Source organism: Notamacropus eugenii, chromosome 6, assembly GCF_028372415.1.
Source record: "Notamacropus eugenii isolate mMacEug1 chromosome 6, mMacEug1.pri_v2, whole genome shotgun sequence".
NCBI lineage: Eukaryota > Metazoa > Chordata > Mammalia > Diprotodontia > Macropodidae > Notamacropus > Notamacropus eugenii.
Genome location: NC_092877.1, coordinates 230196721 through 230223953, shown reverse-complemented (window position 1 = coordinate 230223953; position 27233 = coordinate 230196721). Strand labels below are relative to the sequence as shown.

At 39.2% G+C, this 27233-nt stretch overlaps 2 protein-coding genes across 2 annotated transcripts in view; both read right to left on the bottom strand.

Moving 5' to 3' along the window:
- Positions 1–418: 418 nt before the first annotated feature.
- Positions 419–25122, bottom strand: LOC140512275 (uncharacterized). The gene is made up of 3 exons (XM_072621490.1): positions 24751–25122; positions 1138–1873; positions 419–558 (listed from the first exon to the last, which is right to left on the bottom strand). Exons 2-3 carry the CDS (start codon positions 1754–1756, stop codon positions 419–421), a joined length of 759 nt encoding a protein of 252 aa, XP_072477591.1. The 5' UTR covers positions 1757–1873; positions 24751–25122.
- LOC140512274 (uncharacterized) overlaps positions 16973–27233 on the bottom strand; it is a 34328-nt gene continuing 24067 nt past the window's right edge. The window contains exons 3-4 of the mRNA XM_072621489.1: positions 26620–26744; positions 16973–17200 (exon numbers count right to left, since the gene is read on the bottom strand). Of these exons, the coding sequence (XP_072477590.1) occupies positions 16973–17200; positions 26620–26744 (353 nt within the window). The remainder of the gene's footprint in view (positions 17201–26619; positions 26745–27233) is intronic.

Genomic DNA, 27233 nt, shown 5'->3' with positions numbered 1-27233 from the left:
CACTTAATACATGCACATTGACTGACTGAGAGTGATTGATGGGATCATCAGATTTTCTCTTAGATTTTTAGCTCTATTCACAAAAATAGGAAAAGAGGGAAAAAATCAGAAACGATTTAAAGGAAATGATTGAAGATGATACAAAAGTTTCAGGTACATTCTGTTCTTCAAATCCTTCAAGTAGTATGAATTTGAAAGGGGCTGAAAACTATTTGTTATGTGGATGGGTCCCATCCGTTTTGAAGCATGGCTAACTTTGGGGACTCAAAACTGTGCCACAAATTCCAGGTCAGGGCTGTACATCAATCGAATAATATGGAATCAGTCAAGCACCAAGTAGCCATACTTCTGTCACTGTGTCTAGAAACCAGTATACTGAAAGATGAGTGACATAGAATACGATAAAGAGAAGCAGGAGTCAATTTTTAACTACTTGTGTATTTATTGGTATTGTAAAGAAAGGGAAGGAGAAGATAAAGAGGTATGTACTCTTCCAATATCCGGGTCCACATGAGGATTGAAGGATGCCTCTCAAACATACATCTTCCTTTTCAGGCACTGAAATAAGAAAGGAAGAAGCTTTTAGGAGATGAAAAGTGCTTGACTGGCTCCCTGGCCTACAGGCAATGGCAATGACAAAGTCATACATTACTGCAATTTTGAAAAGAAAACAAAAGAATATTTAGAGAGAGACACTGGACAGGGACAGCTATGAGTAGCACAAAGAAAGCAGGAAAGAATAAGTGATTTTTTGATCTCTCGAATTCTCTCTCTCTCTCTCTCTCTCTCTCTCTCTCTCTCTCTCTCTCTCTCTCTCTTTCTCTCTATTTCTCTTTCTCTCTCTCACTTTTGATCTCTCTCTTGCTTTTGACGTGTCTCTTTCTTGTTCCCTCCCCAATGCTGCCGATCTATGTTTCCCCTGCACCGTCTCTATCGCTGTCCCCATGTGCCAATCCGGGACAAGGAGACATAAAGAAGCAAAATGGAGCACATAGTCTGCAGAAGAGCGAAGCAGAATCAAACTAATAGAAAATAGGAAAGAGGTGAAAAGGTATTCTGGGACTGACAAAATGTCAGTTGACAGTCGCTACATATTCAAACATGGACAATCCTTCACTGAGAAGAAAAATGAAGTACCTTGGTGGTGGGGAGAGGTGATGACTTCCTTACTGGCCACCTTGAGGGCCTCCCTGCTGTCCACCTGGAGGACCTCCCTGAGGACCACCTTGACGGCCTCCCTGCTGGCCACCTGGAGGACCTCCCTGAGGACCACCTTGACGGCCTCCATGCTGGCCACCTTGAGGTCTTCCCTGCTGGGCACCTTGACGGCCTCCCTGCTGGCCACCTTGAGGTCCTCCCTGCTGACCACCAGAAGGACCTCCCTGAGGACCACCTTGACGGCCTCTCTGCTGGCCACCTTGAGGTCCTCCATGCTGGCCACCTTGAGGTCTTCCCTGCTGGCCACCTTGACGGCCTCCCTGCTGGCCACCTCGAGGTCCTCCCTGCTGGCCACCAGAAGGACCTCCCTGAGGACCACCTTGACGGCCTCCCTGCTGGCCACCTTGTGGGCCTCCTTGCTGGCCACCTTGAGGTCCTCCCTGCTGTCCACCTGGAGGACCTCCCTGAGGACCACCTTGACGGCCTCCCTGCTGGCCACCTTGAGGTCCTCCCTGCTGGCCACCTTGTGGGCCTCCTTGCTGACCACCTTGAGGACCTCCTTGTGGGCCACCTGGAGCTGCATCTCCTGATTCGTCATCTTCAGGAGGACCTTGAGTTACAGGTTTTTCATCACCACCTTCTTGATTGCCAGAATCTGGATCATCTTGCTGGGAGTCGTTTGGTGCTGCTGTTGGACTTTCTACATTTTGTTCTTCTAAAAGGATACAGATTAGATAAACAAAAATCAGAAGAAGGAAAAAGTCTGACATGCAGTGAATGCAGACAGAGTGATTTGTCTCATAGGCTAATTGTCCAAAGGATGGAGCCCTTGCTACCTCCCCTGTAGTGTTGAATAAGGGTGACCCAGGCTTACTCGATGGATAACTAAGAAGGATTTGAGAGATCCTTTCTGGTTCCAGTCTTAAAGGAAACCTAGATGAGATTGTGTGATGGAAGATCATATTAGTCATTGGCAAGGCTCAGGCCTAACCTAGACTCATGCAATCACAGCGGTAAAAGATATTGTAAGCTTGTTCTATCAAAAGCATGACTTCTCCCTTTCTGTGTGTCTTAGTCACAGTTATTTCTTATATGTGCATCCCTCATTTGTGGATGGCCTCACGTTCTCTGTGTATGGTTTCCTCTTACATATTTCTTATAAAATTCGACTCTTCTACTTAGTATACTGTGAAGGAATGTCAATGCAATCTTCATCATACAGGTAAAGAATTCACAGCATGTTTTTTTTCTTTCTCATGAACTATGTCCATCAATACATATTTGTTAAGTGCCTAAAATGTGCCAGGTCCTATGACTGACTCATACCTCTGAGTCAAACCTCTCAGTGTGGACTCTTGCCCTATAATTTAAAGAAAATTCTGTCCCATGAAATTCCTACTAAATGGGCCAAGCATATGATGCCCTGGAGTGAGAGAGATCTTATGAACTATGATAAGGAAGAATCAAGTGGGGAAAGAAGGAAACTGAGAAAGAAAAGGAAAGATTGGATTTAAATGAGGGCAGCCTGCAGGATAAAGATTTGTTATGATCATGAATGGCACTGTTAATGATCTCCTACATTTGAGCTATTTCAGAAAGTAAACAGATTGAGGCTGGTAGGTTTATTGTCAGAGAGGAGAAATGGTAGTTTGTTCTTTGGTTTTTCAAAAGTGGGCCAAAGTTTCTTATGAATGGCCTCATCCCTTGATATGGATCACATCCAAAACAGCTGGTGCTCTGAATACTTGAATCTTTCAAAGTGAGGAGAAGCTCAAGTATAGTACTCCACAATTTATGGTACAAAAGTCCTTGGGAATTTTTAATTGATTACCTATGTAACTGAGACAGTTACCACATTAATACAACTTGAGAATACACAGATAACATATATTGCATATTATTATGTTTCCCCACTTATTCTAACTCTATATGACGTCAATACTTCTGAAAAAATAATAAAATTGTATTCAGCACTAATTTTATTGGGCAGAATGCCCAATATTGGCATGTTTAGAAAATTTTGGCTAGTTCTATGTAAACAGTTCCCTTTCTAATTTAAAAAAAAAACCGTTTTGGTGTAATCTCCAGTTAAGATGTTACCTCCATGAAGGCATAAATTTCGTCACTCTAATTTAGTCCTCTACTTTTGTACTGAATCCCCGGAAATAAATGTTTGTTCATTATTGGTGTTAGGAAGACATAGCTTCCTCTTGACCCAGAATCAAGAGCCTGATGACTGAGGCAGAATTCAAAAGTATTTAGGGAATAGTTTAGACTCTGCCTGAGCAGCCCCATTTCAAAGAGAACTTTGGTATATTGGAAGAATTGTACACACACATTGAAAAAAAAGGGCTCCATATAGTAAAGGGAAGAATTGAAATGAATATATATATATGTATACATATATACATATACAGTGTCACAATCTCAATTGAAAATGTCATCTGCATGTTTCCCAAACTTTATTTTTTCCCCCAGGAGTGGAAACATTTCAGAAAACATAAAAAAATTTTAATTGCTTTTCAGTATTTTATGTTAGATAACTGAGTTCATTAAGAATGTATTAAGTGGCTGTTATGTGCCACTTACTTTGTGAAGTGCTGGGTGTGCAAAGAAAGAGTAAACAGTCCCTGAAATTGTGGATTTAAAATTGCATTTTGGAAAAAAATGTACAAAAATAACATGCAAAGTATATAAAAATAATAATTTCTTAGGTGAAGAGAACATCTGAACATGAAGTCGAGCAAGGAAATCAAGAAAGATTTCTTCCTAGAGAAGACAGAAATGCAACATTAACAGAAGCTAGGAATTCCAAGAGGTAAAGACGAGTAACAAATATGAAATAATGGAATGTTATGCATTCCGAATATCAAGGAACATAGATAACTGAAGAAAGGAATAAATAGAGTCTAAAGAGTAAGTTGGAATTGACTTGGTACCCAGGGAAGAAAAGAGATTTGAGGAGTCATCAGAACATGGAAATGAAGACTAACACCTCCTTTTAATCTAACTCTAGGAAGATAAAAATACCTGAATAACTGAGAATGGTAAACTCCAAATGATTTCACTTTAAACATAACCCTGACCTCCACACCAACAACCTCCTCACATGATCCTAGATTCTCTGTGTCTCCCACTTACCTTCATCTGTCAATTGAGCTGCGCTCAGGCCCAGCAGGGCAACTGACAAAAGGAGCAGGAGCCACTTGGTAGCAGCCATGGTGTCGATGCTATCTGTGTTGCATGGACTGAAGGCAACTGCTCTTATAAGGACCTCAGAAAACAATGTCCTCTTTGAAACATCACTCTCAGTCCCTTACCTGAAGAAACTGTTCATATCCTGATCAGTTCCTTCTCTAAGTTTTGGTTGGATTTTGTTTGAGGGCTGGCAAAACTCCTGCCCAAAAAGTCACCACGAAATAAAAGGTAGCCAAAGCCTTTAAAGCCTGCTTGCCTGGAAACACCGCATATGATGTGGTGATAACCGTAATGGCTGGTCTTCAATCCTGTGATTCCCCTGCCTTGCTTGAGGGTAAATTTTGATATCCTGTGTTGCAAAAGTCATTCAAATGTCATTGACTCATGAACTTTCACTGACTTTTTTCCAGTGCCAGGAATGAGCTATCAAGGTCAATATACAATGGAAGGTTAAAAAACAGAAATGAAATTACTAGATACAGTAACTGTTCAAGCAAGCTCCTGCCCCATCTACTCCTATTAAAAGCTACATAAACATCAACCTCTGTTCTCCTTGGTCACCTGAGGATACCAGCCATCATGGCACCTAGCTAGCATACCTCTCCCCATTACTGCTTCTACCCAATATCTTAAATGATATTTCCCAAAACTTAACTAAATTAGGTTTTCAAAAAATATTTGAGGTTCAGAAAACATTTTTCCTCAAAACTAATGTGTCCCTCCATCTTTCCTTCAAATGTTCTACTCACCAAACGTCTCTATCATGAACTACTTCTCCAGGTAAAGAGGTACTCAACCCATTTCCTGACCACATTCATTGGCTTATAGGATCTCATTCATGGACTTACGGAAGGGATTTTAGAGACCATATAGTCCAATTCCCTCATTTTTAGATAAAGAGCATGAAGCCCAGTGGGTGAAGTAACTCATCCACAGTCATGAATAGGTAGCAGAGTCAAAGTGCTAAACCTTTGCCTATCAGTTTTTCTCTTAAGGGACAAATGATTCATCATTTATTATCCGGGACGGAGACTGGTCATTGCAACCAGCCACTATTGGGATTTTTATTTACATAATTATAGTCATTGTACATATCGTTCTCCTAGTTCAGCTTCTGTCACTACATGAATTCACAAAAATACTACAGTGTTTCTCTGATATAATCATAGTCTTCTTATCTGATAATTCAATTAACAAATCACATCTTTACATTTACATGATCATGATATGGTTAGCCGTCCTCTAGTAGAAGGCACTTATGTTATTTCAATTTCATTTTGCACAAATAAAAATAAAGTTTTAATTAGCTTTTTATATACAGAATTATTCCCTCTGATGATTACTTCCTTGATTTATATTCAAAGTACAGATATTGAGAAAAAGGATATAAACAGGTTATTTACAAATCTTTTAAAATTCTAATTGTTTTGAAAAGCATGAAGAGGAATAGCAAGAACCATACATGACTGGAGGAAAGAATAGAATGTAAAGATTAATTTTTGTTTCACTTGTAAGCCAGGGAAGAAAAGAGACTTGAGGAGGCATGAGAACATGAAAAATAAGAGTGCCAACTCCTATTTATCTAACTTCAGGAAGACAAAAGTACCTGAATTCCCACATTGACTGAAACTGTCTAAATGTATCTGTCTTCCCATTGCTATTGATGTTCAGTCCCTTCAGACATGTCTGACTCTTTGTGATCCCATTTGGGGTTTTCTCAGCAAAGATACTGAGTGGTTTGTCATTTCCTCCTCCAGCTCATTTTACAGACTAGGAATTGAAGCAAACAGAGTTAAATGAATTTTGGTATCAGAAAGGACCCTGGCATACCCAGGAGGCCTTGCTGTACAAGTTCTAAGATCTGCTTTTCTAAAAGGAGAGCAACTTTTGAGGGGGTCAACGATCACTTTAATGGAGCACATATATCACTCACTTACTTCAGGGGAAAAAGTCATCACCCTGAACTTCAGAGAAAAAACTAATGGAGAAACACAGATGAACAGGCAGGGTTTCCAACTGCCTGACAGTAAGAAATACACACATCACAGATCAACAGACAGATCCAACTGTATGACCATATACATACATACATACATATGTTTATATGTGTGTGAATATAATATATAACATATAGACATATATACATGTGTGTATATATGTACACATCCAAACACACATGCACATACACATGCACATGTATGCGTTCACACACACACAGACACACACACATAGACACACACATATATATATATATACATATATATGTATATATATATATATACATATATATATATACATATATATATATACATATATATGGTCAAACATCTGGGCTTTCGAAGCTGAGGGCTCCTTTGCTGCTACCCAGAGTGACATATGGCTAAAGAAATACTTCCAGTGAATAAGCTCCAAAGTACAACCTCACCTCAGAGTATTTACACATGTTCAGAGTTGGAGGGCAGGACACTCTAATCCTGTGCCTAAATAGAAATTAACGAAAGATACTGGAGGCCTATTAATGGGTGAGGAAGATCTAATTAACATTACACTTGCCAGTGTGACTTACCCACACTCAAGTGTCTGAGGCAGATTTGAACACAGGAAGATGAATCTTTCAGACTCCATTTCCCAGCACCCTATCCACTAGGCCACATCACTGCCTATTTTCCCTCAAAAATAAACTGTATCCTTCTTTAAATAACTTTGCTAGTGATAGGGTTGTAACACGAGACTTCGGAGTCATTTTCATAGCCATTCATCTAATAATTAATGAAGTGGAACAATCTTTAAAATGGTTGTAGATGGTTTGAAATCCCTTTGGAAAAAACATGTTCAATTGCATACTGTGGCAGACAAGACTGTAGGTTACTTTTACTGAAATAATATTTTACTCTTTTCCCTTTATTATTTCTATAACAATCAATGATCTACTGGGCAACGGAAGGGTGAGATTTATTTTTAAATTAAATTGCTTTACAAGTAAAAGATATAAATATCTTTTTCAGAAAATGCAAATATCCATATTTTCCTTAGCCATCTGATTATTGGGTAATATTTTGACCATCTATTGATTTCATTCTTATAAATGACTTACATATCAGATGATCAGAGACAATTAATGTAAATGGTATCCCACTCCACTATTCATCTTCTTAATCTATTTACATTGACTTTATTCATTTTATATCTAAAACATGTAAAGTGTTTTAGATTTCATATTCTAAAAATTTCACCATGGTCAAAACTGGAAAGTATATATCTTTCTATTTTCTTCTTTCTGCCTTTCTTCTTTCCTTATTTTATTCTTTACTTCCGTAATTTTTTGGATTAGTTTACATATCCATTTCTTCCCTATTGTCACACATGGTGTAATATATAGTCATCACCATGAACTTCAGAGGAAATACTAACAGAGAAACAAAGGTCAACCAACAGACAGACTTTCCAACTGTATGAGAGAAGGCAATACATACATCAGACATCTGCAGACAGATACAACTATGTGACCAGACACACACACACACACACACACACACACACACACACACACACACACCTCTTCTGTAGGCTATATTTGTCCTTCTACAACTTTACAATATGGAGGTGCAACCAGAATGTTGGAGAAAAGCTAAGAGACTGACTGAGTGAGCTCTGCTACCTTTAATTGGGGGGGGACATTAAATAAGTCCTCTAAAGGAATTCTGAAGCAACAGAATCCACAAAAAACATGTAGTTCAACAATTTTCCAAACCAAAGCAGCTTAGAGGGACTTCAGGAAAGGTCCATCTTACTTCGATAAAAGCAGAGTGTATCCCAGGTAATGTGATCTTCACGTAGGTCAGAGGCAGACTTTTCGTCATGGCATAGATCAGAAAATAGGCCCATGCTCCTGGCTCAGGAGGCCAGTGGCACAGGAAGGCAGCTGTGAAGGCTCCAGCCCCAGTGGAGCAGACATCTTGCCAGGCTTGGAACCCACATCACAACAGGCATGACTAATGCCAGGTTGCCCCAACAAAGCAACTGAGGCAACACCCCTGGAGGAACAAAGTCAGAAAGCCAATGTTCATGGCTCTGGCTACCAGTATGGGAAGCTTAAGACAGGACCCCTGGTATCTCAGGAGCAGAGTTCAAATTGAAAAGTCAAGAAACAGACTAGAAAAGTGAGCAAAACAAAAGAGAACCCTGACCATGGAATGACACTACAGAAACACAGAAAATCCAACAATAAACTCATAAGAGGACAACAAAATTGAAACAATTACATGTGAATCCTCATAGAGGAATGTGAGCTGGTATCAAGCACAAAAATCCTGTTAGAAAAGATCAAAAAGGATTTTTTAAAAAATCAAACAAGACAGGCAGAAGAAAAATTGAGGAAACAAATGAGTGATGCAAGAGAATCTAAAAAAAGAGGTCCATAATATGGAAAAGGAAGCACAAAAATTGAATGAAGAAAACAACTCCTTAAAAAATAAAATTGACCAAATGGAAAAGGTGGTACAAAGGCTGAGGAAAAATAATACATAAGAATTAGACTGGGGAAGTTGAAGCTAATAGCACTAGGAGACTTCAAGATTTAGTTAAATAAAACCAAAAGAAAAAAAATCAGAAAAATGTAAAATACCTTACAGGTAAAACAACTGACACAGAAAATAAATCTGGAAGAGGTAAATTAAGAATTACCTCAAAGGCACGATCAGAACAACAGCCTGGACAACTTACTCCAAGACATTATCAGTGAAAAGCCCCAATCCTAGAACAAGAGGGTAAAATAGTCATTGTAAGAATTCATCTATCACCTCCTGAAAAAAAATATAAGATTAAACTTCCAAGAAAAATTGTAGTCAAATTCCAGGATTGTCAAGTCAAGGAAAGAATACTGCAAGTAGCCAGAAAGAAACACCTTAAATATCAAGGAACTACAGACAGGACTGCAAAGTACCTGGCAACTTCTACATTAAAGAAGAAGAAAATTTGGAATATGATAGTTTAGAAGTCAAGAGAGCTTGGATAACAAGCAAGTAATACCAATTACACAGCAAAACTGGGCATATTCTTTCAGAAGAGACAACCAACATTCAATGAAACAGTGAAATTTCAAATTTTTTGATTAAAAGATCAGATATGAACAGAAAATTTAACCTTCAAGTATAAGACTCAAGAGAAGCATAAGATAGTAAGAAAGAATAAAGAAAATACTTATTTAACTAGGTTAAACTGCTCACATTGCTATACAGGTTGATGATACTTGAAATTCTAAAGAACTGTGTCTCTATTTGGGAGGTTATAAATAGAAATATACATAGACATATACCCCTTTATTTCTGAATAAGTTGAATTTGATATGATGATATAAAAAATGAGGAGGTAAATCTATTAAAAATACCAGTATTAAAAATGATAAGGGTGAATTCACAATCAACGAAGAGGAAATTGCAGCAATAATTATGAGTTATTATACCCAACTGTATACTAATAAATCTCAAAATCTAAGTGAAATGGCTGTATAGTTTTTAGATAGATTAATTACTCAGATTAACCAAAGAATAAATATAATATTTCAATAACCCATTTCAGAAATAGAAATTGAATAAGTCATCAGTGAACTCCCTAAGAAAAAAATCTCCATGGCCAGATAGATTTACAAGTGAATTCTATCAAACATGTAAAGAATAATTAATTGCAATACTATATAAACTATTTGCAAAATTCGACAAAGCAAGAGTCTTACCATATTCCTTTAACGAAACAAATATGATGCTAATGCTTAAACCGGGAAGAGCCAAAAGGAAGAAGAAAAGCTACAGACCAATGTCTCTAATGAATATTTGTGAAAAAATTTTAAGTAAAAGAAGATAGAGGGTAGAAGCTGTGGAGTGGGTGGCATTGACTGTGGTTTTCTGGTGGTGTAACCACCCAGTGATCACCCTTCAGGCAGGAGAAGCATCACTGCTTAGGGGCCCCTGCCCTGAGAAGAGGTATATGATTTTTTTTTTCCTGAGGACTGCTTTAGCAGTTGTATCCCAAACATTTTGATGGCAGAATTGAACGCTGGACCTGTAGAACCTCCCTCCTCCATAGCTCATAAAATACCTCTAAAAATGACTCTAAACAAATTCTAGAGCAACACAAGGTACAAAACGATAGAGTGAAAGGTATTTCCAGCTAAGGACAGCCTGGAAGGCTCGCAGGAATGATTTATCGCACCAGGCACTGAGCAGAGCACAGTGCAGACTTGTCCACCTAGCACCAGCAGGAACAGGACTGCAGCAGGCCTCAGCAAAGGAATCCTCAGCAACAGCTGCACTTCCAAGATTCCTCAACCAACAAACACCAAAGACAGCTTCAAAGGTAAGTGAGAAAGCTCTCTCACCAGCATCAGAAAGGAACACTGTCCGGCCTCTCTAGCAGAAGCAACTGCAATGACAGCTTTGATTTTTGGAGGCCTCAGCCTAAAGCCCCTAGGACAACTGAGCCACTGATCTGGGTCTCAGCCCTGAGTGGCTCTCCTGGGTTGAAGAAGAGTACTGCCAGCGCAGCAGGTGGAAGCTCTGAAGGAGGAACTCTACTGGCAGATGCTGGCCAGAACAGAGTGCTTATGGTTGCTCCCAGCTCAGAATGCAGGGTAGGAGAGGAGTAAGCTCCTCTTCTTGATTAGGCCACCTTGGAGGAACTGAGAACTTCCAGGTCCCCAGACTATACCCTCCTCTTCACAAAGGACTCAAAAGTCAAGTAACTGGCTAGGAAAATGCCCAAAACGGGTGGGGGGGGGGGGAAGACTATAGAAAGCTACATTCTGGGTGAACATGGATATTCTTCCATCATTTTGGATGAGGAAGAAAAATGCATTCCAACAGAGGAAGAACCAAAAGTCAATGCTGCTTCATCCAAAACCTCCAAAACTAATATTCAATGGTCTCAGGCCATGGAAAACCTCAAAAAAATATTTTGAAAATGAAGTAAGAGAGGTGGAGGAAAAAATGGGAAAAGAAACGAGAGTGATGCAAGAAAATCATGAGAACTGAGATAACAGCTTGCTACAGGAGACCCAAAAAAATGCTGAAGAAAGAAAAACCTTCAAAAATAGGCTAACTCAGTTGGCAAAAGAGGTCCAAAACGCCAGTGAGGAGAAGAATGCGTTAAAAAGCAGAATTAGCCAAATGGAAAAGGAAGTTCAAAAGCTCACTGAGTAAAATAGTTCATAAGAAATGTGAATGAAGCAGAGGGAAGACAATCACTTCACGAGAAATGAAGAAATTACAAAACAAAACCAAAGCAATGAAAAATAGAAGCAAATGTGAAATATCTCATTGGGAAAACAACTTACATGGAAAATAGATGAAGGAAAGACAATTATAAAATTGTGCGACTACCTGAATCCATGATAAAAAAAAGGGAGCCTAGGCATTATCTTTCATGAAATTTTCAAGGAAAACTGCCCTGATACTCAAGAGGCAGAAGCCAATATAAATATTGAAAATATTCACCAATCACCTGCTGTAAGAGATACAAAAAGAAAACCTCCTAATAATATTGTAGGCAAATCCCAGTGTTTCCAGCTCAAGGAGAAAATATTGTAACAGCTAGAAAGAAAGAATTGTAGTATTGTGGAAATAAAATCAGGATAACAGATCTAACAGATTCCTAATTAAGGGACAGAAGGACTTGGAATATAATATTCCTGAAGTCAAAGGAACTAGGATTAAAACCAAGAATCATCTACACAAAAAAAACTGACTGTAATACTTCAGGAGAAAATATGGTCATTTAATGAAATAGAGGACTTTCAAGCATTCTTGATGAAAAGACCAGAACTGAATAGAAAATTAGACTTTCAAATACTGGAATCAAGAGAAGCATGAAAAGGTAAACAGGAAAGACTAATCACATTGGATTTACTAAAGGTGAACTGTTTACATTCCTACATGCAAAGACAATATTTGTAACTCTTAAAACGTTTCTCACTATGTGGGTAGTTGGAGGGATTATGCACATATATCTAAAGACAGAGAGCACAGAGTGAGTTGAATAGGAAGGGATGTTATCTAAAATAATAAAATTAAGGTGAGAGAGAAGAATATATTGGGAGGAGAAAGGGAGAAATGGAATGGAGCAAATTAACTCTCATGAAAGAGGCAAGAAAAAGGTCTTTTCAATGGAAGGGAGAAGAGTGGAGGTGAGAGGGAAAAAGGGAAGCTTCTTCTCTTCACATTTATCTTAAGGAGGGAATAACATGCACATTCAATGTGATATGAAAACCTATCTTACACTACAAGAAAGCAAGAGAGAAAGGAATAGTTGGGTAGGGTGGATGATAGAAGGGAGGGCCAATGGGAAGAGGGAGTAACTAGAAGTAAATACTTTTGGGGATTGAAAAGGTCAGAGAAGAGTATAAACAGAGAGCAGGATAGGATGGTGGGAAATATAGTTAGTCTTATATAACTGGCTTTTAAAGATGTCTTCTGCAAAACTACACATATATAGCCTATATTGAATTGCTGGCCTTCTCAGTGAGCATGGGTGGGGAGGGAGGAAGGGAGAGAAGTTGGGAATCAAAGGTTTAGAAACGAATGTTGAGAATTGCTTTTCCATACAACTGGAAAATAAGAAATGCACGTAAAGGGGTATAGAAATCTATCTTGCCATACAAGAAAAGAGAGAAGATGGGGATAAGGGAAGGGAGGGGAGTGATAGAAGGGAGGACACATTGGGGGAAGAGGTAATTAGAATGCACAGCCTATTGGAGTGGGGGGAGGGGAGAGATGGGGAGAAAACTTCGAACTCGCAATTTTGGGGAAAGGAATGTTGAAAATTAAAAACAAATTGGAAAAAAAAATAAAAACAAGGAAGATAGAGAAATTTGTCACCAGGATAATACCCTATGACCAGGTGGTTGCTGTTGTTGTTATATTTGTCCTTAGTTTCCAAACTTGGAACCACGTTGCCATCAGAGAAATGAGGACATGACATGCCCTTGACTTTGTTTTTAGTGATGGAGGGTTGTACAAGGTCACCAGCCTCACTTCTCCTCCACAGTCATCTGAATCCAGTGACCAGATATTCATCAGGAAGACTAGAAATAACCAGGATGCACCGGGAGACCTTGGCCCCTGTAGGTCAAGGTCTATGCAGATCCTTACTTAGGGTGAGGTAATGCTCATTCACTGAATAGGCCTGTTTAAGAAGTAGCCAGGTCGTGTCCCCTTTCGTGGGAAAAAGAAAAGCAAAGACATCAGACTGGAAGGAAAACAGCAACAGTTGCTATTTATAATCCCTCTTAAGCCAGGAGAGCCCAGAAGAGCCCTTAGACATGGACCCTGTGATGGCTCCACGTAAGAATGCAGTATGTTTCAGGTTTTGGGATGGGAGAGAAAGGGAAATAGGACACGACAGAAAAAAAGGAAAGGACAGGAAAAAAAGGGAAGGGAAGGGAAGAGAAAGGAAGGGAGAGGAAGAGAAGGGAAAGGAAGGGAAGGGAAAGGAAGGCAAAGGAATGCAAAGGAAGGGAAAGGAAGGGAAGGGAAAGGAAGGCAAAGGAAGGGAAACAAAAGGAAACAAAGGGAAGGGAAAGGAGGGAAAAGGAGGGAAAGGGATGTGGTTTTGTTTGTTCTTTCCATTCATATTGTTCATTAGTCATTGCTTATATTTCTTTTTGTGTAATATTTTATAATTTCCCCAATTACATTTTGTTCTTTCTTATTAAATAAAATATTTATAGTTTTCAGCAATCACTTCCACAAAATTTGGATTTCCAAATTTTCTCCCCATCTCTCCCCTCTCCCTATCCCAAGATAGCATACATTCTGATTACCCCTATCCTCAATTTGCCCTTCTTCTATCATCCCATACACACACTCTCTTATTCTCTTCCTTTCAATTTTCCTGTACGGGAAGATTGATTTCTATACACCATTGACTGTATATTGTATTTCCCAGTTGCATGTAAAAACAATTTTTAGCATGTATTTTTTGTTACATTCTAAATTTAAAAAAAAATATTTTCATAACTATGAGTTCCACTTTCTCTCCCTTCCTCTCTTCCCACCTACCCTCCAGGACAAGGCAAACAATTTCATGTGGGTTGCATGTGTGAAGTCATGCAAAACACTTCCTCAATAGTCATGTTGTGAAAGACCAACATTGTCCTCCATTCGATCCAGTCCCCCTATTTATTCTATTCTTTCCTTTGACCCTGCCCCTCCTCAAAACTGGGTGCACATGATTTACTTCTCCCCGAATCTGCTCTCCTTTCTATCATCTCCATCCCACTCCTGTCTTATTCCCTATGCCTATACTTTCCTGGAGGAGAAGATAAAATTCCATACCGATTTGAGAGAGCATGTTATTGCCTACTTAAGCCAAACCCAATGAGATTAAGGTTCACTCATTCCCTCTCACCTACCTCCTCTCCCTGTCCACTCTAAAAGCTTTTCCTTGCCTCTTTTATAGGAGATAATTTACACCATTCTACTTCTCCCTTTCTCTTTCTCCTATTATATTCTTCTTTCACCCCTTAATTTTATTTTTGAGGTCATCCCGTCACATTCAGGGTGAGCCCTGTGTCTTCTGTCATTATGTGTGTGTGTGTGAGTGTGTGTGTGTGTGTGTAAGTTAAAAATATCTTTCCTTGTAGGAATGTAAACAGTTCAGCTTTAATAAGGTTCTTATAATTTGTCTTTTCTGTTTACCTTCTTCATGCTTGTCTTGAATCTTGTAGCGGAAAGTCCAATTTTCTATTCTATTTCTCTGAGTCTTTTCATCAAGAACGCTTGAAAGTCATCTATTTCATTGGATATCTACTTTTCGCCCTGAAGGATTATGCTCAGCTTTACTGAGTAGGTGATTCTTGGCTGTGATCCTATCTCCTTTGACCTCCAGAATATAACACTCCAAATCATTTGATCCTTTAATGAAGAAGCTGCTAAATTTCGCATTATCCTGATTGTCTTTCCACAATATTTGAACTGCTTGTTTCTGGCTGCTTATTATATTTTCTCCTTGACCTGGCAACTCTGGAATTTGGCTATAATATAACCAGGAGTTTTCCTTTGGGGATCTCCTTCATGAAGTGATCAATGGATTCATTCAAATTCTATTTTACTCTCTAGTTCTAGAATGAGTACAGTTATCCTGTATAATTTCTTGAAATAAAATGTCTAGGCTCTTTTTTTTATCATGACTTTCAGGTAGTCCAATAATTTTTAGGTTGTCTCCCTTGCATCTATATGCTAGGTGAGTTGTTTTTTTGTTTTTTTAATGAGATAATTCACATTGTCTTCGCTCCTTCTGAATTCCACCAACAATGCCCTACTTTGTTTACCTTTCCAGAATTCTTTCAGTATTTTCTACTCACATCTTTTGTCATATTTTTAAATTTGTGAATGTCAAGTGAAACCTCAGGGTTCTTGTGATTTGTATTTCTACTCTCACTAGTTATTTGGAGAACTATTTCATATTGCTATTAGTTTGTACTTTTTGAGAAAATTTATATGCCATCATTATTTGTTCATCCATTCCACAATTCATAGATCCCTTCCTTATTCCTAGATCTTAATCTAAACCTAATTTCTAGGTTTCCCTTGACGTTATCCTAAGAGTTTTAGTCAAAGAGTGAACTTTTAATAAAATTGCTGCTGTCATTGGACTGAACCTACACTGTGCCACTATATAATATTCCCTTCTTTAAATATGTAAACATACTGTGTTCTACTAGTCAACTTTTCTTTGTTTTTCACTAGTACCAAACATTCTTGATGGTTACTCCTTTGCATTATTTATTGGAATATTTATTGGACCGCTTTTGTTCCCATTTTTTCGTTGAGAATATTGAGTATTTAATCCTAGAAATATGTTATATCATTAAGTTTTCCTAATTATAAAGCAGTCTTTGGCAATTTGATTGGCATGACATTAAAAGAGCTCTGAGTTTTCATTTTTCTATTTTTTTCTTTTCAAGTCTATCTATTTCTCCTATGACTTTTAGTATTTCTTCTTCCATGATTGTCTTCTTTTTCTCCCAGGATCAAAAGACCACATGGACCATTTTCCTCTTCAGGTGAGCATGTCTCACCAAATTCTTTCTCTCTCGTAACTTTCTTTTCTGAGCAACTGCCCTCAAAGTTAACCATGCACACACCAAGAAAAATGTTCATCCAGGTGATACTGTTGGCTTGCTCCGAAGAATTTTAGTTCTGTGGACTTTCATTTCTTCTACTGAATCTGGCACTCTCCCTAAAATATTCAGTTTTTTAGATTTTTCTTTTTTCTAAATAATTTCTTTAATTTCCTTTGTAATTCAAATACTTGTAACAATTTTCTTTCTCAAATATTGTTCTTTCCTTATCATAGAACTATGATAGTTGATTATATTATTTCGTTTTTCTTTACTGTACTAAATTGACTTGAGTTCCTCTCATTTGAAATACTTGCTTGTCCATTTGAATGCTTGTTTATTTGTGTACAATAAATAACCTTGTAGAATAAATGGTCTTCATGAACACCGTGAACTCCTCCTGGAGGACGAACTGGAAAACTTCTTGGAAGACCACCTGGAAAACCTCCTTGATGGTCACCTGGAAAACCTCCTTGGGGACCACCTGGAATACCTTCTTGTGGGTCACCAGGATGACCTCTGTTTTTGATAACCTGGTGGAGTATCAGGGGCTGAATCTCTTGACACAGTATCTCCAAGGGGCCCTGGATGCCCATGTTTTTTCCTAACCACCTTGTTCCTTGACAATGGGCTTGTTGCCCTGTTCCTCTTCAGAATCCCACAGCCACTTGGTGCTGCTACATCTCCTGGATCTTCTGAACTTTGTTCACTCTCTGTGAGGAGACAGCACACCTGGAGAAAACTCAGATGAAGGAAGAGGCTTGATATGCAGTGGATGCAGACAAAATGGTTGATGTCATAGGTTAATTGTCCAAAAAAGGGAGCCCTTGCTACCTTCTCAGAATTATTGAATTAGGGTGACCCAGGTTTACTTGGTGGATGTTTAAGGATCTAAGTGATTCAGTCTTGTCCCAGGCTCAAAGTAAGCCTAGACAAGATCATCTGAAGGAAGATCGTAAAGGGATTGGCACGGAATAGGCTTAACCTAAGCTCATGTAATGACAGCAGTAGAAGACATTGACAACACACGATATCAAAACCATGATTTATCCCTTCAATTGTGTCTTGGTGACATGTGTTCCTTACACATGAATCCCTTCAGTTGTAGTTCACTATGAATGGATACTTCCTACGTATTTCTAGTTCATTCCAATTTTCTACTTAGTATATGTGTAGGAAAATATATTCAAGCTTCAGGGAACTGTGCAAGAATTTACTTTACATCATGTTCTGTACTTCTTATGAACTGTGTCCATCAGTCAAAATTTATTAAGTGCCTTTCATGTGCTAGTTCCTCTGACTGACTGGTAAAAAGCTAAACACCTGAGTATTCCCTCTTCTTTAAGGAAGATTCTGTGACATGAAATTTCTAGTACATGGTATAATTAAATGATGTCCTAGAGAAAAAGAGGATATGTGTGGTATAGTTTAGAAGAATGAAGTGAGTGAAGGAGGAACTGAAGAAAACAGAAGGAAATATTTGATCTAAATGTCAGTAGTCTGCCTCCCAAAGATTTATTATGGTTATGAATTGAATTATCATGGATTTCTTACATTCTAGCCATTTAAGAGGGAGAAAGTGAATGAAGCAAGATTCCTGGAAATAAATGGAGACAGGATAAATAGTTATCTGGTTTCTTACAATAAAGATGGAGCTGGATTTCTTATGAGTTGCTTCATCCTGTGACAAAGAGCACATCCCAAACAGCTGTTGCACTGAGTAAAAGAATCATAAAACTGAAAGGAGGCTGAAACACAACCCCCACCAATATATGATATGAAAGCCCTTGGAATGTATTACTTTGTGATGCATATAGAGACAATTTCATTGGAAAAGGCAGTGAAGTCCAGCTGCATGTTAGAATGTTTTCTACCCTGCAGTCTCACCTCTATTCTGTACGAAGTCTTCACCTGGATAATCTATAGGGGGAAATGTGAAATAACAAGGAAGGACAATTTTTTGTTCTGCATCTTCACTTTAGGCTACAAGTTTTTGCTGTGTTTTCCTCATCTTGGGTTAATATGACTTTAAACCTGAATAAGGCCTTCTGGGGTCTTATAGCTCCAGTTTCAAAAGGAAGGAAATAATCTTATTTCCATACTGTTAGGATTTCAAGAGAGCTAAATATCCTCATGTTCAAAAGATATGTAGCTTATCAGAGGATGTGTTTTTCAAATAAGACTTAAGATCATAGTATTTTCAACTGGAGAATACCCTAATTCTCATCTAATCTAACTGTCATTTTCAAAAGAAATACTGGAGGAACTGAAGGAAGATTGTCAAGCCAACAAGCTTTATTGAGCTGTGAACCATGCACCAAGTACTGTGTTACCCAAGGTCATACTGGTAAGAGGTAGAATTTTAACATAGGTCTTTTGGCCCCAAACACATTCCTTTTAACCCAGTAAGTTGCCTTTTACCGGAGCACTTGATTAAGAACCGAAGGATTGGAGTTCATATCATAGCTTTCAAACTATTAGTCAGCTATTCCAAGGGAAAGTCATTAAACCTCGATGACCCTGTGTTTCTTCATCTGGAAATTGATGATAATAATCTCAGTGAGAGACAGAATTACACAGAGAAACAAAAGGCAACCTCAGAGCCAAAAAGTCACACCTTCAAATTCGACCTCTTACCCCTACTGGTCATATGAACATAGGCAAATTGCTTACTGCTCTCAGAACTCCAAGAAACTCTCTCAGACTCTAACTTGTTGAGTAGATGCAGGTAGATCTACATGGGGAGAAGGAGTTGAAGATTGATTCCCCACTGAATACGTGTTCCATCCCTTGATTCGAGCTATATCTGAAAAAAGTACAACACTAATATAACTTCAGAGGCCTGAGATCCCATACGATGGACACTATTGATTCTCCACTTGGCTAACTCTATATGTTGCAAATATCTGATAAAAATAATGAAATTGCATTCCAACACCTTGTATTATTAGGCAGGATGCCAAACACTGGCATATTGGGAAATGTTAAAATTTTGAGTGTGAGGATTCCTTTTCACGGAAAAAAAATATTGTCATGTCATTTCTGGTTAGAATTTCGGGTCCATGAAGGCAGAAACTGTTTCACTCTGATTTTGTTTCACCAGCTTTGCTTTTCTTCCCTAGGAATACATCCTTATTGATTGATTGATTGATTACTGATATTATGCAGATATAGTTCACTTTTCTTGCAGAATGAAGGGGTTTATGGGCGAGGAACAATTCATAAACCTTTCTGGGAAATTTTAGTCTCTGGCAGAGCAGTCTCATGACAGGGGGATCTTATGTACTTTGGAAGCACTGGATAAACACACTCACAAAAAGTCCATGTGGTAAATAAATAATTGAACTGAATGTCTGTAGAGTGGCAAAAGCAGAATGGAAAAATTTAAAATTCAGTCATCTCCACATTTCCAAATGTACTGAGATGTTTTGTCCCAGTAATGGATATGTTTCATTACAGAGAGAACACTTTTGCTTTTCCTTAACAACATTTTGTACCACTTAATTCAATTCAATTCAGTTCAATTCAGTGAGATGTTGTTATTACGTGCCAGTCACTTTTTTAGATGTTGGGTGTACAAAGAAAGAATAAGCAGTTAACGATGTTGAGGAATTTAAATCTATTTGGGAAAACAACATGCAAATAGAAAATGAATGCAAAATATGTAAAAGATAATAATTTCTTAGGTGAAGACAACATCTGAACAAGGAATAAGGAAGGAAATCAAGACTGATTTCCTGTAGGAGTTGATAAATAGAAATTTACCTGAAGGTAGAAATGTAAGAGGTAGAGGTGAATGGCAAACGGACATGCAGTTGCAGGGGGTGGAGGTGAGATATTATTTCTGAAAACTGAAGTACAAAACCGCTGAAGCTCGGGAGAGTGCAACCTCCACCATGGAAGGAGAGCACTACTTTAAGAAAGAGTTAAAAGTCAACTGATATGTGGAGAAAATTACCAAACAATGGAGAAAAATGCTGACTCTAGAAAGTCATTATGGTGACAAGGAAGATCAAATGACACACTTAGAAGAAGATAGCAAAGTCAAAACTCTTACATCCAAGGACTCCAAAAAGAAATATGGATTGGTCTCAGGCCATGGAAGAGCTCAAAAAGGATTTTGAAAATCAAAATAAGTAGGTAAAACATTGGGAAGAGTAATTAGAATTATGCAAGAAGAAAACAGAAAACAGCTTGGAAAAGGAGATACAAACAAGAGATAGAGACCATTATGAAGTGGAAAATGCGTAATTTTGATTACATTAAATTGACAACTTTTTGCACAAGGAATTGCAATGCAACCAAGATAAGGAGGCAAGCAGAAAACTTGGAGAGAATTTTTGCAACTAATGTTGCTGGCAAAGGACTGTATTCTAAAATATATAGAGAACTGAGTCAAATGGAGAAGGATGTAAGTCCTTCCCCAATTGATAAAAGGTCAATGGATAGGAACAGGCAGTTTTCAGAGGAAGAAATTAAATCTTTCTATAACGACAAGAAAAGACGATCTTAATCACTACTGATTACAGAGATGCAAATCAAAACACCTCTGAGGTACTACATCCCACCTATCACATGAGTTAACTTGACAAAAAAGGAAGATGATAAATGTTGGAGAAGGTGTGGGAGAGTTGCAACACTAATTCATTGTTGGTGGAGCTGTGAGCTGATCGAACCACTCTGTAGGGCAATTTGAAACTATGGCCCAAATGGTTACAAAAGTGTTCTTACCTTTTGAACCAACAATATTGCTTCTAGGGCTATATCCCAAAGAGATCACAAAAATGGGAAAGACAAAAATATTTATAGCAGCTCTCTTTGCGGTGACCAAAACCTGGAAATCTAAGGGATGCCCACCAATTGGGGAATGGCTGAACCAGTCGTGGTATATGAATGTAATGGAATACTATAGTAATATAAGAAATGATGAGGAGGAAGACATCTGTGAGGCCTAGAAGGACTTACAAGAATTGACGCTGAGTGAAAAGTGCACAACCAGGAAAACTTTGTACACAGCAGCCACCACAGTGTGTGAGGTGGTAGACTTGGTACTTTATTGCAATGCAAGGACTTAAGTAATTCCCAATGGTCTCTTAAGGCAAAATGCCTTCCACATCCAGGGAAAGAACTATGAAATTCCATGGCAGAATGAAGCAGATCATTTTCTTTTATATAATGTTCTGGTTTGTTTTATGATTTCTCCCATTCATTTTGATTCTTCTGTGTAACATGGCTAAGGTGAAGATGTATTTAATAGGAGTGTTTGTGTACTACCTATATAGAACTATAGGCCATCTCTGGGAGGGAGTGGGGAGGTAGCAGCAATGGGGGAAAGGAAATGAAAATTCTGAGATGTATGGAAGGGATTGTGGAGCACTGGAAACCAATAAAAAAAGAATTTTTTGACTACCTGAAATTGAGGATCAGAAAAACTAGCTGGCATCTCATCTCTCAAGAAATTATCAGGAAAACTGTATTGATGTCCTACAACCAGAGGGCAAAACAATCATTTAAAGACTCCAAAAATCATGTACTGAAAGTGATCCCAAACTGAAGTGCAGCTATTGTCCATGAACAATGTTCTTAACCAGGTACCAACTTGAGTCATTCACTTCATGGTGCTTAACTGCTGTAGTGGCTTCTTCTTAATTTCAGTTGCCCCTGAAAACCAACTCATTATTGCTCTTCTCTGGGAGAGGTATCAATATACTTGGACTCTCCTTCCTTTCAGCACCTATGGAACTATCACTCTGCCCCAAAGGCTTAGCCTTACTGCCAATCACATCTCCCCCTGAAGGAGTAACAAAAGAAGAAATTTCTACAGCACAGAGAAGGATGCTCATTATCAGGCAGGAAAACTAAAAAAAGAGGAATGCATACTTGATAACACTACAGGAATAGGGGTTCACCTAAACAGTTTCAGAATTCTCCCTAAAAACTGAAAATTCGTTTGGATGGAACACCTTCATTCATTCAGCCACTGAGGACACAGCAAGCTAGTAGAACTTGCCCAACATGTTGAAGGGAGAATTTCATCTGGCTGCCACCACCACCACCATCTACAAGATTAGTTACACCCACCCCAAACACAAAGCATCCAACACTCTGAAGCCATCTTGTGGATGGTTTCATCTCCCAGATATACCCTTTCAAATTTGGCAGGTAGACTTCATTCATTTCCCAGCTGTCCATGGTTACAAAGACGCTTTGCTTATGGTCTCTAGGTTTCCCTGGTGGATGGAAGTATGGCCCTGTTGTACTGCCACAGCCTCTGGGGGAGAGCAAATCCTCTTAGAAGAAAACATCATTCCATTATGGGGAGACCCTCAAGAAATATGTAGTGCTTTAATCCTGGACAATCACTCAATATCTCCATCGTAAGTACCTATCACCACCAACACCCTGCCTTCAGGAATTATTGAAAGAGTTAATGGGGGAGTTAAAACGTCTTCTACTAAATTCTCTGAAAACATAGGTACCCCCTGGTACAAAGCCCTTCCTTTACTCATGTTGAGCCTTAGATCTAGACCATTTCATTCCTACAAGCTTAGTCCCTATGAGATAGTAACAGAATGCCTTATGCCACTGTACCCATGGGTTGGAAGCATAGGAGTCAAAGGTTCATGTACTGGGTTGGCAAAGAAAATCTCAGAAACCCACCAACTTGTTTCACAGTACCATTCTTTGGGAATGCTGCCTGAGACCTGGCTCCTGACACAACACAGTGACTGAGTTTATTGGAAACACCACCAAAGACAAATCTCTCTAGGGCCATGGTGGCAAGGGCCTTTTGAAATCCTGCTCACCACTCCCACTGCTGCCAAACTAAGATGAGTAGAGTCCAGAATCCACATGTCGTATCACAAAAGGTATACACTGAACACTTTGACTGTGAAATCCACTGGTGACTTGATCTTGAAAACGAAATAGATTCCAATGCAACAGATATCTGAGGCAGACAGCTGTTCCCAAGGCCCACAGGCTGAGAAGCAAATGACAACAGATGCAGATCACTAACCCAAGAGACAAGACATGGCCTGAGATTTGCAGTTACACCCTCAATGAACTAAGCTGCTTCTCTCTCTTACGATTGTCCTCTTAGTGCAATTCTTGATGTTGGCAGAAATAGCAGTCTGGGGCTTCTCATTATTGTGGGATTCTACTGTTCATTCTAATGCTGTACCTCAAATCAATACAGCGTATGACACTTATTCTACTCCTAGCCCCCTTACTCTGACCAACAGGCTTAAATGCTTTGCCCTTCCTCCCATACTCCCACCCCAATCAACCAATCACAAGCTCAAGGCAAGGTTTCTCCAAAACACTCCAAGTAACGAACTTTTGGCAAGTTATTCACAGCACTAGTCCTTCACGCTTTAGCCACTGTCTCAGTGTTGGAAACCTGGATAAAGACTCCAATGGGAGGGTCTTATTTTACTGGCTGTCCCAGCATGCTCCCAAAACCCCTGCTCCTCTTTGGGCAGAGAAGTCAGCCAGTCCTCGTCTGTTCCACAGAGCAGCAGTTTTTATGAACGGAGCAGTTCTCATCCCCCACCTTCAACTCTATCCTTAGTCTCATGATGCTATCAAAGTCGCAAGCATTAAAATACCAGCAAGTGCATCTCCCTACGGGAAAAGGGAACACCTTAACCAAGAAATAGAGAACTTAACCACAGAACTGAGGACCCCCAACATATTAGGCCCTCACCTACTGGATTCTTCACGTTCAGGAGTCTCAAGAAACCCACTCTACATTCTGGATGCAGATGGAAACTCAAGCCCCTACCTTGGATCATCAAATCCCATTCCATGTAATTCTGCATTCATCCTCAGCTCCTCCTGGGTTTCTTCCTTGTGTGCCTCCCTTGATTCCTCTGGCCAGTTTTTATGGTCACAGGTTTATCTGAACTGGATTGGAGTATCTTAGACCACTACAAACACTCCTGTGGTAAGTGCCATAAGACAGCTTGCCCGAACAAATCAGGTAGCACACCATTGACCTCTGTCCCAAATAAAGGCAACTGTAAAGGCATCCATTCGGTTTCCAGCATCGACTGGCAATCCCAGAATGCCCTCTTTTTCCCATGCCTGGAAGCACTCTACTCCTTGAGTTTCACTCATTTTGCCTGGAATTCATTCTCTAAAATCTACCTTTCCAATTGAATTGCTCCCTTCCTCAGTACTGTTCTTCTTATGCTGCTCTGCTCTATACCACAGTCTCCCTCCCTTCCAGGAAGGTCTTGGAACCATTGCCTATACAATTCCCAAATTATTCCTATTACCAGAGAATCACTCTGCTCAAAGTTCTCTCTGGTTATGGTTGTCCATAACCACGAGTAGAGGATCAATTTACTGCTCTTGGTGCTCTGTTAGTGGCCACCTGGTCCCGAAATGATACCATAGCCACTTTTGGTACACAGGGTTTCTCTTTTAGAAACCTCTTGGAAGGGTTACCCATGGGCCTACAGCATGCTGGAAGCTCATCACCAGCCTCCAAATGCAGATGGTTCACTTGCCCTCAGAGAACTGCAAAATCTCTGGCTGTTGGACACCCTGATCAATGGGCAAGGAGGAGCATGTGCCCCCACTGGGAGGGAATGCTGTTTCTATTCCAACCAGTCTTCTCACGTAGAGGAGCACCTCAGTGCACTAAATGTGCCCGCAAAAGGTTTATGGAATAGATACCACAACATTCTAAAGCAGGTCTCCCTCTCAACTGTTGCCTAGAAACCTTGACAGCATTCTCCTCTATACTCTTGTTACTCTGTTGTCTCTCTTTCTTATTTGGCATTCTTGGCATTCTTCATGTATCTCAATTAATCACTCTTGATTCACATCCAATCAAAATCGTATTTCAGGTGGATGTTCCTCCTCATTATGCAGAGCCTTCACAGCCTTTGATAAAAAGGAGGGATTGTTATATATTTATGATTTTCACGTTAATTTACATGGTGTGTTTTAATGATGATACTGTCAAGATTGATTGGAACTTCCATATTTCCCAGGAGATTTTCTCTTGGAAGCCATAGCTACAGCCAACACGCTACACCAGAAACAGATACACCAAAACTCCTGACATTCTAACAATTCACAAATTGCTGAGTTTTGAGCTGCCAACAGGACAAAAACAGAGGCTGCTGCACTACGGTTCCCATCATGCTAACTCTGTTCTTTGTACCCCACTAAATAATCAGAAGGCTCAACCATGCTTAAGACTTGAGACAATCAACTTAAGAACTGCGCACACAGAACTCTAGGCCACCTGCATAGTCCCTAAAATGCATGCATGTGGGAGCCTAACAGGCAAAGTGTTTCAGGACCTAAGAAGAATTGCATTGTGATCTACCTTCTTGTGGGTTTTTTTGGTATATAGCCCTGTCTTTGCACAGTAACAGAAACCTTTGTCCTGAGGGAGAATTTCATAGGCCAACTTGTCTTACTCACTCTGAAATTAATTAAACAATTATTTCATTCCTGATGCACCTGTCTCTATCTTACTCTGCTCAACTTTGTCTATTCCCAGATTAGAACCTTAAGGAGCCTGGACTGCATTTTAAAATTCTTTTGACATATATAGTTATTTGAATACTGTCTCCACCATTAGATTATGAGCTCATTGAGAGCATTTTGCTTTATTTTGTTTCAGTTTAGTTTTTCTCTTTGTTTTCTGCCTTTCTCTGTATCCAAGTGCTTACCATAGTGTTTGGCAGACAGTAGGCACTTAATACATGCACATTGACTGACTGAGAGTGATTGATGGGATCATCAGATTTTCTCTTAGATTTTTAGCTCTATTCACAAAAATAGGAAAAGAGGGAAAAAATCAGAAACGATTTAAAGGAAATGATTGAAGATGATACAAAAGTTTCAGGTACATTCTGTTCTTCAAATCCTTCAAGTAGTATGAATTTGAAAGGGGCTGAAAACTATTTGTTATGTGGATGGGTCCCATCCGTTTTGAAGCATGGCTAACTTTGGGGACTCAAAACTGTGCCACAAATTCCAGGTCAGGGCTGTACATCAATCGAATAATATGGAATCAGTCAAGCACCAAGTAGCCATACTTCTGTCACTGTGTCTAGAAACCAGTATACTGAAAGATGAGTGACATAGAATACGATAAAGAGAAGCAGGAGTCAATTTTTAACTACTTGTGTATTTATTGGTATTGTAAAGAAAGGGAAGGAGAAGATAAAGAGGTATGTACTCTTCCAATATCCGGGTCCACATGAGGATTGAAGGATGCCTCTCAAACATACATCTTCCTTTTCAGGCACTGAAATAAGAAAGGGAGAAGCTTTTAGGAGATGAAAAGTGCTTGACTGGCTCCCTGGCCTACAGGCAATGGCAATGACAAAGTCATACATTACTGCAATTTTGAAAAGAAAACAAAAGAATATTTAGAGAGAGACACTGGACAGGGACAGCTATGAGTAGCACAAAGAAAGCAGGAAAGAATAAGTGATTTTTTGATCTCTCGAATTCTCTCTCTCTCTCTCTCTCTCTCTCTCTCTCTCTCTCTCTCTTTCTCTCTATTTCTCTTTCTCTCTCTCACTTTTGATCTCTCTCTTGCTTTTGACGTGTCTCTTTCTTGTTCCCTCCCCAATGCTGCCGATCTATGTTTCCCCTGCACCGTCTCTATCGCTGTCCCCATGTGCCAATCCGGGACAAGGAGACATAAAGAAGCAAAATGGAGCACATAGTCTGCAGAAGAGCGAAGCAGAATCAAACTAATAGAAAATAGGAAAGAGGTGAAAAGGTATTC